The 18,913-nt window shown below is 39.3% G+C and overlaps 3 protein-coding genes across 3 annotated transcripts; 1 reads left to right on the top strand and 2 right to left on the bottom strand.

The window, feature by feature from the left end:
* The first annotated feature begins 469 nt into the window (after positions 1–469).
* On the top strand, positions 470–7,143 carry knop1 (lysine-rich nucleolar protein 1). Its single transcript, XM_063477301.1, has 7 exons — positions 470–535; positions 2,143–2,217; positions 2,786–2,854; positions 2,937–4,340; positions 4,433–4,510; positions 5,670–5,738; positions 6,678–7,143. Exons 1-7 carry the CDS (start codon positions 470–472, stop codon positions 6,981–6,983), a joined length of 2,067 nt encoding a protein of 688 aa, XP_063333371.1. The 3' UTR covers positions 6,984–7,143.
* A 1,239-nt stretch (positions 7,144–8,382) lies between these two features.
* exosc1 (exosome component 1) lies at positions 8,383–14,116 on the bottom strand. The gene is made up of 8 exons (XM_063475452.1): positions 14,087–14,116; positions 12,783–12,898; positions 12,532–12,606; positions 12,353–12,441; positions 10,510–10,543; positions 10,342–10,392; positions 9,823–9,907; positions 8,383–9,454 (listed from the first exon to the last, which is right to left on the bottom strand). The coding sequence occupies exons 1-8, from the start codon at positions 14,112–14,114 to the stop codon at positions 9,348–9,350; spliced, it is 585 nt and encodes a 194-aa protein (XP_063331522.1). The 5' UTR covers positions 14,115–14,116; the 3' UTR covers positions 8,383–9,347.
* A 915-nt stretch (positions 14,117–15,031) lies between these two features.
* On the bottom strand, positions 15,032–18,103 carry pgam1b (phosphoglycerate mutase 1b). Its single transcript, XM_063476692.1, has 4 exons — positions 17,704–18,103; positions 16,583–16,857; positions 16,291–16,471; positions 15,032–15,674 (listed from the first exon to the last, which is right to left on the bottom strand). The coding sequence occupies exons 1-4, from the start codon at positions 17,840–17,842 to the stop codon at positions 15,505–15,507; spliced, it is 765 nt and encodes a 254-aa protein (XP_063332762.1). The 5' UTR covers positions 17,843–18,103; the 3' UTR covers positions 15,032–15,504.
* Positions 18,104–18,913: the final 810 nt, after the last annotated feature.

The raw sequence follows: 18,913 nt of genomic DNA, 5'->3' as shown, positions 1-18,913 counted from the left end.
CATATAAATGTATGTTTTCTGAAAAGATGATCCTTAAAATTGGTCCACATATTCGTCCACACATTCTCCTTAACAATCCTGATCTAGAGTGTATTTTAAAACTTAATATATATGTAAATCTGCTTATGATACTTAAGCTGTATCATTGGCTTTGAGTGTTATTTAGTAGGACTGAAACTGATATGAAGGCACACACATCCCCCTTCTCTGTGTTATGTTGAATCACGAGCCAAGTCATATCACATAAATAGCCAAAAATCCTCACTGCATGTGGGAGTCTTCTAAAAATAAGTAAGCTTTCAGTAGTAAGAACGTCAGGGACCTGCAAAAGCATGGCCTGCTGGATGATGGCGATGGAGACTGGGATTGCAGCTAGCTACTAGAAGCAGAGCTGAGTTCGGATGCGGTTTCTTAAATGTCCATTTCCAGAATGAAGGCTGGGTGACAGAAAACTGTATGCTTGGTCAAAATGACTGTCATGCACATGGAAGAGTATAAAGCTAATGGCTGGATCTGCAATGGCTGGCTACAAGAGGTTGCAGGGGGAGGGTTACATGTTAATAAAGGCATCGGAGACCTGTCGCTGGCTTCTGGCTTTGTTTAGACTAAAGGGGATCTCGGGGGGATCTCGGGGGGGTGAGCCTATGTTTAGAAAGGCTTGTAAGAACGCTGGACACAACACATGAAAAATTAAGTGGCTTGATTTTATCATGCGTTAAAGAGATGTAAATTACTCATTAACTTAAGGTGCCACATCATTTCAGACCATTTTAATCCCTGGTTGTAACAGAAGTCAGCAGGATGAATTCACTGTTAAAATAACAGGGATTTCGCTGCCAAACTCCCAAAATTTCTCCTCAAACTATGTGTTTAAGTTGTGGATCCTGCTTTGAAAGATACTTGTTTTTTCAACACAAACCCAGCCTCAGGGATCACAAGCCTGAATAAATGGGAGGGTTACATTAGGAAGGACATCTGGTGTAAAATGCATCCTTCCACTGTGGTAAGTAAGTGGCTTGGAATAATTGAGCTGTTATTTGTGACATGAACAAAGTGCATTTGAAGCTCAACGATATTATCTGCTGTCACAAGTGTATTTTGAATACTCCCAAAAAGGGGGAAGTACAACTTTGACAGGGGCACATTGGGCTCATCTCACTCCCCTTGCCATTTCATAAAAAATTCTGCCACCTGCACAAGAAATTCAAGCACAGACAACCTATCTGAAATCCCATTATGAAAAGTATGCATAATAACCTTAAACACACAGCATTGTTATTTATTTTGCAAGTTTCAAGTGAGATCATGCTTTAAAGTCAGCCTCAAATCACAAGACATGTTTCAAAGAGACGTCTATTAGGCGTTGCTGACTGTTCATGGTCTGACTTGCATAGGTTCGTCAGTTTTCCTCAATGACACTGACAATAATAACTTGAGGGTATTTAACATTATCATAAGCAAATCATATATCTAACTACATACTTCTGTTTCAATAAGTAATTATGAGTTCTGAATTTGGTCCTACTTGGGTTACAATTGAAAATTGTGCATATTTTAGTTTTTTTTTTTTAATGTTGATGGTCAACACAAACAAAAACAGTGAAAATTAAAAATTAAACAACTATCAAACTGTTTGGCAGCTCACTTACGCGTACGCTCGCCTCCGTTGCTACGGACTCCTTTCTCGTCTCTAGCAGGAAGAGGAAAATCTACTTCCGGGTCGCGAACGTAAAGCGCTACCCACGTGAATTGCAAAAGTGTGCAAAGTAAGTAAATCGCTTTTGAAGTTTGTATTTTATAATATCCGATGCGCTTGTGCCAAAATAGTCTAATTGTCTGACTAATCAAACTGTTCAGTTCTGGATCGGATTAACTTTTTTTTTACTGTAAGCTCCCCTTGGCTAATAAGCTAGCGTGACCAGTTACTTGTAACGTTTTGTCCATAAACCTGGTCATCTTATCTTGAATCAAATCGCTTAGTTTTGTTATATATTAGTTTACCTTTAACGTGCATATTCAAACACAACACCTGGTGTTTTAGTAAAGCTTTAACTTCATTTTTTCCTAAGTATTTGAGACCATGGACTGGTTAGCTTAGAGATGTGTCTGAATGGATGCTGATATTTCCCTTTTATGTTTCAGACGGATTCCGATGAGGACGTAGTTTTTGTTTCTGAAAGGTCCTGTCACAAGCCCATTGAAATCACAATTGATCGGGTACTGATTATCCAACCTAATTCTATCAGTACAAGGCGACAAAGTAATCCAGACTTGAATATTGGTTGTAGGTCAGACTTCACATGTCAGGCTGTGAGACGATAAGCTGCCACATCTAACAATTATAGCGTTAGAATTAGTAATCCAACGCAATGTTTAGTGAACTGTTCGCTGTGTCCTGTATTCCATTTGAAATTTGGATTAGAAGACACCTTGTCCATGTGAAGGACATTTCTGAGTTTGTCTCTCAGCTTGACTTATACCATTCCAACATTGCTAAATTTGTACTTTGAGCTTAAACAGTCTGTTTCAACACTTATAATGCCACATTTGTTGCAGACAAGGAGGAGAATATACTTATTTACTACTTAATCTATTATATTCTTATCAGATGTACAGTCAGGTAGCAGCAGAACAATAAAAACATTTGGATCAGAATTTTAAATCTGAAATGAAACTGTTAGATTGAAATAAGTGTCATGCTAACCAATACACAAAACAGTGTTGCAGTGGAGTTGTCCATTTTTATGACAAATATTTATGTCCAGTTCTGATTGGTTCTCTTCAGGCAAAGCGACTGGCCCTCCAAAGAGAAATTGACCAGCAGTCCCGACCCAAAGAGCCAGCCAAACCTTTGGTTAGTGTTTACTGCTCTGTCATTCACTGTTCCACATACACAGAATAGAAACTTGAAGTAACTGTAAACTTTCTCTCACCAGTCAAGCAAGAGACCTGTAGCTGAGGAGAGGCACGCAGAAATCATGAAAATGATGGAGGAGGAGAAGAGTGAGGAAAATAATATAAAGAAAGAGAAGAAACACAGGAAGGGAAAAGCTGATGATCTGAGCCTAGCAGATGTGAGAAAAGAACAGAAGAAAGGCAAAATGGCTGATTCTGTGGTGATCGAAGAGGGGTCTTGGGACGGAAATGGTGAGAAGGAAGAAAAGAAGAAAAAGAAGAAGAGGAAAACAGATTCTCTGGATGATGACAATGATTCTGAGGTCACTGATGGACAAGATGTCACCAAAAAGAAGAAGAAGAGGCTGCTGGCAGATGGTGAGAGTCAAGGAGAAATTACAGAGAGTTTAGTAAAAGAGGAGGAAGTGGAAAAGAAAGAGAAGAAGACAAAAGGAAAAAATAAGTCTACACAAATTAAACAAGAAAACATGGTGAAAGAAGAAGAGGAGCAAGTGGGAAAAGATAATCTCCCCAAAAAAGTCAAGAAAGGGAAAAAACAGGTTTTAGATATGAGCACAGAGGAGACAGAGGAGAAAATCAGAGAGAAGAAGAAGAAAAATAAGGTGTTGGCTGATGGTGAGGCTCATGTAGAAACTGCAGATACTTTAGTAAAAGAGCAGGAAGTGGAAAAGAAACAGAAGAAGAACGTAAAGAATAAGTCTACACAAATAAAACGCGAAAACATGGTAAAAGAAGAGGAGGAAGAAAAGCAAGTGGAACAAGACAATCTGCCCAAGAAAGTGAAAGAGAAACAACATGCTTTAGATATGAGCACAGAGGTGACTGAAGGGCAAAGAAAGGAAAAGAAGAAAAAACAAAAATGCCCTTTAACTGTGGAAGGAGCAACAATAAAGAAAGCTAAAGCAGCTGAAAATGGCATAAAGTTAGAAAAAATCGAACACGAGGACGTAAAAATAAAAAAGAAGAAAAAGAAAGAAACCAAGACTAAAGAAGAAAATGGAGTAGAAACAACAGAGATTAAAGGCAAAAACAAAAAGAGCAAAGCAGCATCAGACAAAGTTAGAAAAAGTGAAAAACAAGAGAAATCAACAAACAGTGTTATTGTTACTACTGATGATGAAGTAACGACAGAATTTAAGAGAAAGGTAAAAAAGGGTAAATGTAAAATAGCTACTGTGGAGTCTACCAATGCAGAGGAGGAAGAGCCAAAGAAGAAGAAAAGAAAAAAGGTAAAACGTGAAGAGGAAGAAGACAAACATGAGGAGGTTCAGGAGGATGAGCAGAGTGGCGAAGCTGGTGACACGCCAAAGAAGAAAAGCAAAAAGAAAAAGAGCTCTGCTAAGGTGCAACGCACGAGCGACTCCGGAGTTGAACCTGTTGCTAAAAAAAAGAAAAACATCAAACAAGAACGGGAAGACCCAGAGGTGAGTGCGCTTCTCTCAGGTTGTTAGCAGTGTGCCTGGATGCTTTTCATTTGAATGGTATGAATAGTATATGAGCTTTTTATGAACTGTAGTTTCAGGAGTCTCCCCAAGTCGACGTGGTTTTCCTGTCAGAGAGGAGTGGAAACACTGATGAGATCACCATCAATCAGGTCAACAGAGCTCTCGTTGTCTCTCCATAGATTGATGTGTGAAACTTATTGCCATAATCAGGAATTGGCATGTTTCAAAATACACTTAGTCCTTCAGAAATTCAGGAAACACTGTTCTTCTGCAGGCCACTTTTATATTAACAGTCTTTGTCGCATCAAACATTCCCTGAGGGACATTATTATGTACTATGGGCAAGATGTGACATATATCGCTTAAGGTGAAAGGAAACACATTCATTCAAGTTGTTAAACTGTAGTTTCTGTCTGACGTCACTGACCACTGAGTTAATGGGTCATTACTTTCGCGTCTGCAGCTGGTTCACAATGCAGCTGCACCCCTGTCCTGGCCTCACTGCACTGGCTGCCTGTGACTTTTAGAATTCATTTTAAAATTCTTATGTTTGTTTTTAAATCCTTTCACAATCTTGCCCCACCTTCCCTCTCTGCGCTTCTTGATCCCTGCACACCCTGTCAGTGTCTGAGGTCAGCTGACCAAGATCCAGTAGGAAGCGCAGAGGTGACTGGAGAGGCCCCTTCACTGTCCACTTTTAAAACTCTTTTTCTTTTTTTTCTTTTCTTTTTTTAGCATTTGTTTTAGTTATTTGAGCTTTTTTTAATGTGTTTTTTATTTAAATCTTATGTATTTTTATTATTTAGTTCCAATGTACAGCACTTTGTGTCAGCTGTGGTTGTTTTAAAGTGCTTTATAAATAAAGATGAATAAATAGATTCATACTGCAGTAATAAAGTCATAGATAATTAAATGACAGAAATGTTACTATTTTTAATGGGGGTTTTTCAGGTGTCTGTTTTTAAGTGTGTCCACAGTAAAAATAAATTACAAAAATAGGAAATTTTCTGGGAATTAACAAAAAAAATCCACTTTATAATTACAGGAGCAGCATTTTTTTATCATCTTGAAAAGCGGAGACAAAATGTTTAAATTCCGCTTCCTCCTCATATATTGAGATATCTCAGAGATCAGATGTGCAGTTAAATATCTTTACACTGTCAGAAAGGGTATTTTAACTTAAGCTCAAAGTGGGTTGTATGTGGCCCACGATGTAAAATGAGTTTACCAGAGCTAAGCAAATCAGAATGCTTTTTGTGTTTTATGCAGTGCAGTTTAATGATTGTTTTGTTTGTTTTTGTCTTAAAGGAAAGAAGACAGGCTTTACAAATGGAGATCGACAAGGCCTCTCAACCTGACAAAACAGTCAAACCTACGGTCGGTATTAGTGTTGTTTGTTTGTTTTGTTTTGTTGTTTTTTTACAAAGAGTACCATTATGCAATCTCCCTGTGTCTTAAATGCCTTTAAATGAAGGAGCACTTGTTTGTCACAGCATGTAGCTCAGCATGTTTGATCTGGCAGAGTTTTTATGTCAGATGCCCTTCCTTATGCAACACCAATGCATTTTAATGAATCAGCATGGCAGATAGACTCAAAAAAGGGAATGGTAAACAGAGATGGGACATTTTCACAGAGTTGTGCATCCACATTGAAACGGCTGAAAACGCTTATGTTCCAGTACTGCGCATGCGTGAAACGCAAGAAGATTCGGCCTGCCTCATTTCTGTCTGCTGCTTATTTACTTTCCGGCTCTTTGAAACATCGCGGCAAAATGTTGAGGAAAAGCACCAAGTTTTTTAAATGGACTAACAATGGTTGGAGTTGTTGCTGCGAGTAACACAAAAGTACAAAGTTGCAAAAGCGAGAGAGAGTTAAAGAATTTGAAGAAAAGCTATCTGGAGCATGTACAAACTGATATTAATCTTTAATAGGGCTGTCAAAATTCAGAGCAAACAAAACAACTGCTATATAATGCCCTCCGCTATCTTTGTTTAATTGGTCACATGACTGCATCATATGACTAACATGCATCATCGTTTTAGAAAGTCTCCGTTTTTGCTGTCCACACTGCGACGCGAAAGCACAGTTTTCAAATGTATGTGTTTTCGAGAGCGTTTTTCAAATGTTGCATTTTCCATCAGCGAAAACGCCGTCTCGGTGTGGACAGGAGGCCAAAACAGAGAAAACGATGCGTTTAGTGTGGACGTAGCCTAAGACAGAATTATAGTCTTCAAGCAGAAGAAGGTTCTTAAATGTGGAAACTTTACTCCTGAATGCATTTCTAATGTTTATGAACTTTTGTTTCTGTTCCACAGGGTTTGGGCCAGTGGAGCACGGCGCAGTTCAACAGCTCTGAACAACAGCAGAAGTTCCTCCGGTTGATGGGGGGCTTTAAAAAGGGTTTCCAGCCGGCAGCGACGAGCACTGGTGGAGCAAATATGGCACTAGGGAAGGACGCACAGCAGCAGTTGCAGCAAGGCCTTCTGGGGGAGTTTGAACGAGCCCACTCGCGCAGAATGGACTTTAATAACAGGGGGGCGGGACTTGGGTTTGCTGCACCGTCCAATAAGAAATTTTCAATTGATATCAATACATGTCGATCAGTTCGCTTTGATGATTGACGAGTGAAGATTTGGTTTTACAAAGCTTTTGTACATAGTGATTTAATTGGCACACTTTTTCGTTTAATCAGCTTTACTGGAGAATTGATCCTGCAGAAAGTAAAGTGTATACTGGTGACAAAAAGAAAAACACATTGCTAGTTGTATATACTGTATATTAAACATTTCTCCAACAGCTGGAAAACAAGCAGCCGGTTTAATGTGTGAGCAGCTCATTATTTTATAACAGTTTGTGGGATTTTATATAGATTAAGGATTACTTTTTACTTTGTAAAATAGTGAAACATATAAGTTTGGGGAAAGATCACAATGAGACATCTACACTTAGTGATTACTTTGTTAGATACACTTGACTGGTTGTTAATGCAACTATATCTAATCAGCAGATCACATGGAAACGACTCAACGCATTTATGCATGCAAACATGGTCAAGGCACCTGCTAAAGTTCAAACCGCGCATCAGAATGAGGAAGGAAGGTGATTCAAGTGATGTTGAGTGACGTATCATTTATGGGAATGACATGGAATTTTCCTGCATAACGTTTCCTGCATCTCTTTAGATTTACAGAGAATGGTGCAGAAAAACAAGTATTCAGTGAGTGGCAGATCTAGGTGAAAATGTTTTGGTTCTTGCTGCAGGCAGCAGTAACTCAAATAACCAATTGTTACAACTGAGGTATATATAAGAGCATTTAAATCCACAAGATGTTGAACCCTACTCAGTCAGTCAGTCACTACCCGGTCAGAATCTGGAGTAAACCACATGAAAGCAGAGATCCATCCTCTCTTGTATCAGTGGCTCAGGTTGAATGTGATGGTGTAACAGTGTGGGGAAATATTTTCTTGGCACATTTTGGGCCTCTTAGTACCAACTGAGTATTGTTCCTGACCATGTCCAACCCTTTATGATCAGAGTGTACAATGATAACAGCAGGCTAACACACCATGTCACAAAATTAAAACAATCTCAGCTGGATTCTTGAACATTTCCAAGAACTCAATCCAAAAGAGCACCTTTGGGATGTCACGGATGGTGAATACGGGATTCACCATCATGGATGTGCAGCAGAGAAATCTGAAGAAATTTCGTGATGATGTCATGTTAACATTAAGCAAAATCTGAGGAAAATCTGAGGGGTGATGAACCCAGTGCCAGCATGGTGTACCTGAGAAAGAGTTCGGTTAGAATATATTGACAGTTAAATGTGTTAACGGTCTGTTTGCAAAAGGATGGGCCACTAAATTGTAAAGCACAGAATATCATAATTGTCAAATGATTTTAATTTGCAAAGCAATGTGAAAGTAATCAAAATTCTCATTGTGATCTTATGAATGTGTGCAAAGAGGAAACCTTGCACAGATGGTTTGGATAGTCGTTTTATTTCATTCTTGCACATCTTCTGTACAGTAAAGAAAGAATAAGAGAAGTCCAGTATATATCAAAGAAAATGTTAGTATTACTGCTTTCTTGTATTTCGCTTATAATCTTTGAGTTAATATGCTGGAAATCAAAAATATCTGACTATCGTATGCAGTACTTCAGTATTCCGTTCTTTTAATCACATTTATTTTACTAGAAACTGAAAAGTTGTAAAAGAACAAAAAAAAAGAAAAAAAAAAGAGCTCAGAGTCTTTTCAGCTCGAAGTCTTTCAGTTTTATGAACATGGCCTGGAGGGGTGGCCAATCAGATTAGCTGCATGGATATCTCAGCAGAAAAACTACATTGCTACCTATGTAGTATTTCTGGTTGGATCAGGGTCCCTTTTCTCATCTCTCCAGATATAAAATGGATATAAAAGAGTCCAGTTTTGTCTTTACGTCAAAGATCCATCCATTTATCGACTAACCAACCCGATGACCTGCCACATTTCTAACTGTAATACTTAACAGTAAAACTAAGTGACTCCTGCATCTGGCTAGTTGCTCAATTTGGTTTTCAGGTTTGTGACAGTTTGGCAGCTGCAATGCAACATGTTGAGTGAACTGATACAGTTCTAATATGATTGCCGTCAGAAAATTGAAAGGCAATTTTTCACACCCACATTACTGGCATGTAGATTTAACAACACCTGCTATTGTTTGGAATTTAACCACTTTTTTTCTAAGTTGTTCTGTTCAGTGGTTTTAATCCAACACAGTGAAAAGATGACTAAATAAACAGCATGGACAGATGAAAGACAGCTTTTTGCAAAACACTTAAGACACGCGAAACCAGAAGTAATCTGTGAATCTGTGATGCTCAGATAGCATCAAAAAACAGAGCTGGGAAGCTATTTGACAGGAGTGACTGAAGGGCAGACGGGCGGGGTTGTGCGTTCCTTGTGATGATGGTTCCTTGTGATAGGAAGGAATTTCCAGACTCTCATGCTTGTAGGTACTCGGGCTGCACTCGCGCTACTTTACGGAACTCTTTGGCGTGCGTAAGTGGGCACTGCATCTCACACCAGCTGATGGGAACCATCTGAGCACCTGGGATACAGAAAAACAGTGAAAAAAATACATCAAGATTACATTATTAACCAACAATAAATTGCTTCACAGCTAACAGATTAGTGAATCAGAAATTTTGACACTTAGGCACAGTTATAATTCTGCAAAAAGCAGTGGTAGTTTAAAAGAAGATAATTGATACATGTTTCTCACTAGCAAATCACTTGTGTTGTCACAGTCTTCAGGTGGCAATAACAAACCTAACAGAAATGCTTTTCTGTGGAAAGATAATCCATCAGATAGCACCACCTTGTGGTCCAACAGGGTGCTAGTATTCTGTGCAGCACGGTGCTGGAATTCTCCAGCGCTTCAAGATTTAAAGGCCATTTTATGCATTTGATATTTACCTGCTTCACTGTGTGCAACGACCACTCCCAGTTCATTTTCTGCTGTTGTCAACAGGTAGTTAGACTGAACATCACCAAGAGAAATCTGACACGGTCAGGTCAAGGTTTATCAATAGATACAAATCAGGATTTAAAAATTCTTATTCCAGAAATGGAAAGGTGAATATGTAAAGGCAGTTGATGAAATGTTTACATGTTACACATTTTGTTTTTTAAGCTGTGTCTTGGTGACCTGATGTGTTTCCAGGAAGAAATAAAAGTTACATATGGCCTGCAATACTTGCCACAGTCATTCACCATTCACTCTTATTAACATTTTTGGCACAGGAGTTATTTTGACTGTGACAAATATTCTCCCTCAAGCACATTTGGAAACAAAAAAAGAAAAACTTGGTGTTGACAGTCTCAGCCTTGGGAATGAATTCAAAGTCCACAATTATGTAAATGTTGAAAAAAAAGAAATGACAAGCATGCGCTGGTTCAAAACCACCAGTGACGGCATAATAATGTGAAGGATACAACTTTTGCCAGGACGATGTCACCGGGTCTGAAGCTTTTGTATGTCTCTACCTGTAACAAGGAAGAAAAACGGTTACCAATAAACATGTCACCTTATTTTAATAAAAATTATTATATGCAGAAGAAACTAATGAAAGATGTGAGTGGAAAACAGGAATTCAAACAGACCTTGTCTTTCTCTGTTGCACGCACATCTTCTTTTCTGTAGAGAAACAGAGAGTGAGTTTGTGTTTAGGCCAGAATATTATGTCCATAAAACACTGCCTCACGCTGGAGTTAGATCTGTATGGTAGCGGCTATGAGCATCTCGCTCAGCAAAGCGAAATGAAAGAAAATACTGCTGTTAAAGTTACTTTCGAAACTTGCTCGACAATATAATATTTTGAAACCTGCAGCAACCCTAGAGCTGATTCTGAGTCTAGCAATGCTGTCAATGCGACTTCTCCACCTTCATTTTCTACAACCACCTCCTCAAAACAGGTCCTGGCTGCCTCAGGCCCATCTCACACGATTAGCAGTCTGAAAGTTTTGAGTTTAAGTAGAGACTTTAATGAGTTTATTTCGTTGGTTTTAAATCAACTTATCGGTTTGAATTTGAATAAGACTAGCTGGACAAGTACTGGTGAGAATTACAATGACATGAATTTTTATTTTGGAAAAAAAAAAAGAAACATTAAAAAAATGTTTTTGAATTCATCTTAAAATCTGGATGCAGTAATTACTATTTTTATGTATGTTAAAGTCCAATCATAGGAAAGCAGCAACTTTAAAAAGGCTTCTTCATTCTTACTTCACCTGCTATTTCTAACAGTTTCTTTACAGAATCATCTTTAGTGAAGGTTACAAATGAGCTTCTTATGGCCTCTGACAGTGGACACATCTCTGTGACCATAACATTTTTTTGCAGCAGTTAGAGCATGCTGTAGGTATTAAAGGTCCTGTGCTGCAGCGGTTTAAATCGTATCTAAAAGACTGCAATTTGTTCATGTAAATGAGAGTCCTCTTCAGATAGGAAGGTTAACTACGGAGTTCCACAGGGTTCCATTCTAGAATTCTGTTTACATTATACATGCTTCCCGTAGGCAGTATCATTAGAAGACATAGCATACATTTTCACTGTTATACAGATGACACTAGACTTTATCTATTCATTCATTTATCTATTAAGCCAGATAACACACACCAGTTTGTTAAACTGTTTGTTAAAGACATACAAACCTGGATGACCTCTAATTTTCTGTTTCTAAATTCAGATAAGACTGGGATTAATGCACTCGGCCCTAACAATCTTTGAAATACAGTATCTAAAAGATGCTCACTCTGGATGGCATTACCGTGGCCTCCAGTAACACTGTGAGGAATCTTGGCATCATTTTTGACCAGGATATGTCCTTGAATGCACATATAAAGCAAAAATGTAAGACGCCTTTCTTCCATTTCCAAAATGAGAAAGATCCTGTCTCAGACTGACGCTGAAAAACTAGTTCATGCATTTATTACTTCTAGGCTGGACTACTGTAATTCGTGATTATCAGGATGTCCTAAAAACTTACTGAAAAGCCTTCAGTTAATCCAAAATGCTGCAGCAAGAGTACTGACAGGGACTAGAAAGAGAGAGCATATTTCTCATATATTGGCTTCTCTTCATTGGCTCCTTGTTAAATCCAGAATTGAATTCAAAATCCTGCTCCTCACATACAAGGTCTGGAATAATCAGTCCCCATCTTATCCTATTGGCCACCCTTCCTGAGCCTGGTTTTGTTGGAAGTTTCTTCCTGTTAAAGGGGAGTTTTTCTTTCCCACTATCGCCAACGTGCTTGCTCATAGTGAATCATATGATTGTTGGGGTTTTCTCTGTTTTCTTTGTGTTATTGTAGGGTCTTTACCTTACAATATAATGTGCATTGAGGCAACTGTTATTGTGATTTGACTCTGTATAAATAAAACTGAATTGTACTGAACAGTCTCCAGTATAATATTAGACAAAAACTGGCTCAGTTTTTGTAGTTACCTGATAGTGCCTCTAAAGCGGTCCTTCAGCGGTGTGGAACCTACATAAAGGATGTGGACTTTGGCAAATCTGGGATTGATGCTGGTTACCTGTTAATAAATAAAACAGATTGTAAACTGTGCACGATTATTTACTCAGAACATCCAGCGATAGTAACAGTTTCTTATTCTATTGCATACCTTACAGGTGACTATTGCGCCTACATCTGGCAGCAGTTGTGTTTCTGTTTCCCTCACAACTGAAATCACTGGTAACTAAGGAGACAAAATAATCCCAGTAGAAATGATGTACATATCACTTTAGACATTAACAAAACGAGTTCAGCTCACTCACGTCAACAGACATTGCAAAAATACCTTTAGTCTGGCATTTGTACTTGTCTCACTGCTGAACAAACTTTCCCCTCCCCTGTCTTACCCACACCCCTTACCTCCTCTCCCTCATTCTTCCTGAGCACATAGCCTGCTAGTGACGAGTATATGTAGCCATGTCGCAGGTATACTCCTGTGCCAGGAATACAGTCTTCTGCGCTGCATAGTTTGTCACCTAAGTACAAACAAAAAGACACAGATGTTGTGTTAGTGTTTGGGTTCTGGAGATGCACTGTTCCTTCTAAAAAAAGAATTAAAATAAAAACATCTTTGCATGAGTCATCACCAAAAATAATCTTTATCTTATACTGGGCTTTGCTCCATGTCTGAACCCAGCCCTTTCACATCTCCATCAACCATCTTTATCTGACTGACTTCACAAACAGACAGATTGAACATTCTCCCTTTCTTGAGGACATAACAAAGATCCAAAAGTAGAAAAAAAACCTGAAACTGAGCTACTGGCTTACAGGGATGATCTGTACATATCATTATTTAAAACTTTGTCCATGTTTAATATAAGCATCCACCATTGTAACAGAATATTTTGTTACAATGGTGAACATAGACGATATAATATATAACTAAAGAATAATAATAATAATAATAATAATAGTTTCCCTTATTTTGGTTATCATCTGCTAACTGAAACTGAGAGACTAACTGAGGATGCTTTGATGTAACAGCATTGTGGGACTAACAATGTATCTGCAACCCTTAAGCACAAAACACATCATGGACAATAAGATTAAAACACAAAACAATTTATGTCATGTGACACATTACTACCCTTCATTTTTCTTGCACTACAATTAATTATCTTGCTACTTTGTGCTCTTTCAACCACAATTAGAATGTAACTAAATGCTACTCCTGCTGACAAGTCATTTAAGGTTTACTACTGCCATGAGCCGGATAGACATGCGGCTTTCCCACGGGTGTGACAAAACAAAGCTTAGGAATGCGTTATCTTGCCCGAGGAGATGGGCAGGGCTGCGGATCGGATCTCATCAGCAGTGGAAAGTCAAAGTCAATAACTCACAGCCCTGCAAATACGGTAAAAGACCATGATACGGTAGACCTGAAAACCCCGACTCCATCTGACAGTCAGCTAATCCAACAGGTGATTGATTATAAAATAAGTTACTACAGCGTTACAAGTACGGGAAGCCAAAGCCCACTCCACGCATGGCAGCTGGAAATAATCACCAGGGTTTCACACGCTCAGAATGCAGTTTAACTTCCTTTTCTAATAGAAAATGACGCTAAAGCTGTTAAATCTGTTTACATATCCCAAAATACAATCTACACACCAGTATATTTAGTTTTTAAGCGCTTTTAGAGACAAAATTACGGGACTTACCGGGAACGCACAGCTTCATCGGCGACATGTTTTCGAGAGGTGTACGTAGGCAGCCTATTGGTTAGGACGAAGGGCTCGGGAAGATTCTGATTGGTCAGAGTCACCAGCGTCAGCGGAACAAAATGCGTTGATCCGCCATGATTGTTGAGCCACACATGGGCGGGTACGTGCCATGTGTGCATTACTATATGATTGAGTAAGTTATATGTGGTCAGATAATTATGAAATACTTCAGTGAGACACTGCAGATTTTGGTAGCAATCTGATTCTAAAGTATCTGACACCAGTACCAGCATTCTTATTGATACGATCGATATTGGTATCAATCTACCCACCTCTATTATGAAAGTTAGCTACTTACAGTATTGGGATGTACTAGGTTTATTACTTCCCTACAATGTAAATTAAATTGTCGATTCTTTTATTGAACATCTGTTTATCTGAGCATGGTTTTAAAAACATCATATAATCGGAAAATTGCCACCGAGGAGCCATTTCTTCAAAATAATCATGTTTATCATAGTCCTCTGTTACGGTGCATTTCAAACCTTCGAGAAAAAAAAATTGCCCCCCATCCCACAAACTAAAACAATCTCTCACATTTTGGCTTGGTTGCAGTTTACAAAACTCGTTATCGGAGTCTCGTGTGAAACGTGTTAATCTATGGATGCATACAAGAAATACAAATGTGTTTAACCAACAGAACAGCTGCTGAAGTAGCAGTTACTGTGACAGAAAAGTGTGAATACTGGGGAGAATACAAGGACTATCACATAAGGCAATTAAAACAAACTTTTCATTTCTGCTAATTGGATTTGCTTAGTGAGGGAACTGGATAAAGTGCATTTCAATATTTGCCTTTTACTGAGACAAATTTCTCAGTTACCATATAAAAAAAAGTGCAGTTGTCCTGGAAAAAAATGACATCACACACAGTACACTGCATAATGACTCACAACATTTATTTTTAAGCACAATGCCACAGCAAACAATATTCAGCAGTCTAGAGCAAATCTGCTCACTCTTCAACATAGCCAGTGTAACTGTAGGTTTTTCCTGCTTCCGCTGCTTCTACATGGATTGTAAATTGGAAAGAATACTTGGAAGTCTGCTGGGGTAGTCTGTTTGCTGGTCCCTAATTTATATTTGGTCAGTGCTTAAACCACATTACAACTTATATCCACAGTCTAATAATGAAATGCGTGTTTCAGTATGTAACAAAGTAAAGAGCAGCCAAATTAAACATCAAATTGTCCATTTTTGCGAAAAATGGGTGGTATTAAGATAAAGTGCACATTGTGTGTCTACCTGTGCTCAAGTCTGTGATGACACAAACAGTAAATGACCCTTTCACAACTTGATGGGGAAAGAAAAAAAAAAGCAGATGATTGATCTTTACTCCCAAAGAAAGGACAAGTCTATTTCTTGGCTTTGCCCTGAGCAGCCACAGCTTCCATGGCCTTCTTTACAGTCTCCTCATCTCCCAGGAACTGCATGGGTCCAATAGGCTTCAGGTTCTTGTCCAGCTCATACACGATGGGGATGCCTGTTGGCAGGTTCAGCTCCATGATGGCCTCCTCTGACATACCTATGAAACAATGACACACACAAAGCTGTAACTCATTTCCATGTAGCTGCTGCTGCTTTAGACCGTGTTAAAATGTGTAACAGCGGATGATAGCTTTGTATGATAAACACATGATTGTTAAACTGTTACGTTAAAATTCCCAACTTAAGAACTAAAATAAACCTGCTTGGAACAGAAAATACTGCCTATCCCTCAGCCTGCTACTAGATCAATTTGAAAATCGTAGGTGACTTCCTTCTTGAGTTATTGCATTTACAAGATTTTCAGAAAATGACCTTGACTTTGAATCTGTGACCTTGAACTCAAACTCAAAAAAATTTAATAGTTTCTATAATTTAATAGAATGTGGTCACATTAAGTCACATGCGGTTGCCACCAAGACCAATAACAATCTGCTAGTTAACCCACTGCAACAGCTAATAACTTAGCACTCTACGCTCTTGTCTATAAGGTAATTTCTGACTTCCCTAAAACCCAAATGGATGGATCATATGTAGGCCTTTATGAAAGTTTAGCAGGTACCCCAATTCATTGTTGACTCATAGTAAGTGAAATAACACTGAAAGGTGTTTTTAGTGCTGAGAAATGTTTCACAAGTTTCTCCTCTATTCCTTACCCTCCAGGTGCTTGACAATGCCGCGGAGACTGTTGCCATGGGCAGCAATCAGCACCCTCTTTCCTTCTTTGATCTGTGGAACGATCTCCTCGTTCCAGAAAGGAAGTGCCCGAGCAATGGTGTCCTTAAGACTCTCACAGCTAGGGAGCTGGTCCTCTGTCAGGTCAGCATAACGTCGGTCCTACAGGGAAAAAGAAGAAGTCGGTGTTGTCAAAATAGTTTCAGCAATGCAGGGTTACATTGATGCAATAACGAAAAGAGTCAACTTGTCACAATTTCCCCGAGCTGTTACCTTGCTTATGGTCTGATAGTAGTCATGTCCCTCATCCATAGGTGGGGGAGGAATGTCAAAAGAACGCCTCCAGATCTTGACCTGGGCTTCCCCGTGTTTGGCTGCCGTTTCAGCCTTGTTCAGCCCAGTCAGACCACCATAGTGACGCTCGTTGAGGCGCCAGGTCCGGTGGACGGGCAGCCACATCTGGTCAATGCTATCCAGGACAAACCACAGAGTGCGGATGGCCCTCTTTAGAACAGATGTGTAGCAAATGTCAAACTCATAGCCAGCATCTGAGTGGAAACAGAGATGACATTTTGAGACGCGTTTCAAAACAGCTTGTCATATTTTTCATGAAGGAATCCTACTGCAGCTACCATTCACAGGATCAAATAATAGATACCTTCAGGTTTTATTGCCCTTTTTTTTTAAATCAACTGCATCTGATTTTGCTTAGTCAGGGGCCGCAAGGCACTGGCAGACTTAACACTGCAAGATGTGCCTGTTTGGGATTTTTAGGTCATAAAAAAAGTCAGCAGGAGTGAGTGTGAGTCTGTGTGTGTGTGTGTGTGTGTGTGTGTGTGTGTCCGTCCACCTAACCCCACAAAATCCAGCATGATGACTCAACAAACAGTAATATTCTGCCCTTTGGAAATAAAAGCATCTTTGACCTGGTTTTATGCTCCAGTTTTAATTAATATGCTTATTTCTAAAAGCTTTGGATTTTTGGATACAAACACACTGAAGATCGTCAAAGACTAAATTAATTATATTATGACTCTCCTAAATACCTCTGTGGTTAAAGAACACCAAAAATAAGAATTGCTTTCTTTGAATGAAAATTAGAGGCTATATTGCTGCACCAGGAGGCGCCAAACCGTCTGCCCTGGTGGGAGAGAAGCTAATGGGGAAAAAAAACTCCAGTAGCATTTAATTTGAAGCAGTGACTGTGTGGCCCAGCAGACTGCGGGACAACCCGTGAAATGACACCATCCCTTCTGCCGCACTGGGCCTACCACCGGTTTCCCCATTCAACAAAGTTGCGTAAGCACCGGTGTTCCAGAACACCGGCTTGCTGTGGCTTAATCCAGTGACCGAGAGAAAGCCCGATTAGGCCTTGACATTTTCTGATATCGTACCTTTCAAGGCCTGTCCTCCCCTCTTTGCCTCCTGCTCCCCGGTCTCGCTCAGGTCCGCGTCGAACCAGCCGCAGAAGCGGTTCTCCTGGTTCCAGCAGCTCTCTCCATGGCGGATCAGCACAATCTTGTACGCAGCCATCCTCACACCAATGCCCTCTACGCTGTATTTCCGGGAACTTCGGGGAAAGTGACTCCTAAAAGGCAGCAGCAGCAACGGTCTCAGATTTAGCCGGGCTTCACCGAAACCCCAAAAGTTCCTACAAAGCAACAGGCGGGTGATTGCTAAATGTGAGCTCGAGTGATGGTAGGTCTGTTACTGTGGAAGGTTAGCGAGTAGCCCAGTTTGACAGCTCTCACGATTTGAGTCCTCTTCCTCTCTTCCTGTTAGTTTCCACCAATCAGAAGGCGTGCTGCGTTCAACGGAGGAGTTGTGAGGCAGGAAGATGCGCACAACGGCACGTCCACACTGGCGTTTTTGCATCATCTTAGCACGTGCCTGTAAAAAAAATCACGAATGATCATTTTAATCGTTGAAAAAAAGTCATATATCGCATATCCTCACTAAGTTAGAAACATCTATTCAGTTCAGTTTAATGAGTGGAAAGAGTATAGAGCAGAGGGAGACACATGGGAGAGAGACGAAGTTTCAAATTTGTTACTGTTGATTAAATCCAGTTATTGGTTATTGAATTTATACACTACTCTGTAGTGGTGTATAAATACACGGAGAGCGAAAGATTGATCATATTTAAGATAGAACCATTAGTTGATGGTAGCATCTGTGAAACATGATCCGAACATAAGACTGTGCCATAATCTCAAAGCTTCTAGTCTACATAGTTTCTGTTGCCACTGTCAAAAATGCGATAATCGGTTACTTTCATAATTCTTTAGGTCACTGTAGACAATTTACTTAAATGCATTATGTTCAAAGATGTTATTGATATTTGTGCACTTTATTAACATGAAGGAGAAAATTTTAGAAACACCACTAAAGCACCACTAGTATGATATTAATAATGAACACTATAGCCTCATCACATATTTAGACAAATATAGATTACCAGTAAAAGTAAAAAATGACAGCAGAATTATTGTGTAAAATCTAAAACACCTGTTGGGTTATAAAAAAAATCAATCACTGATACAAAAGGTGAGTCAGTATTGTCACCTTTTTTCTCTTTTAACTCCCAGACTCCCATTTGACAAA

The sequence above is a fragment of the Pelmatolapia mariae genome, linkage group LG6 (genome assembly GCF_036321145.2).
Source record: "Pelmatolapia mariae isolate MD_Pm_ZW linkage group LG6, Pm_UMD_F_2, whole genome shotgun sequence".
Lineage (NCBI taxonomy): Eukaryota > Metazoa > Chordata > Actinopteri > Cichliformes > Cichlidae > Pelmatolapia > Pelmatolapia mariae.
This window is presented reverse-complemented; position numbering and strand designations above follow the sequence as displayed.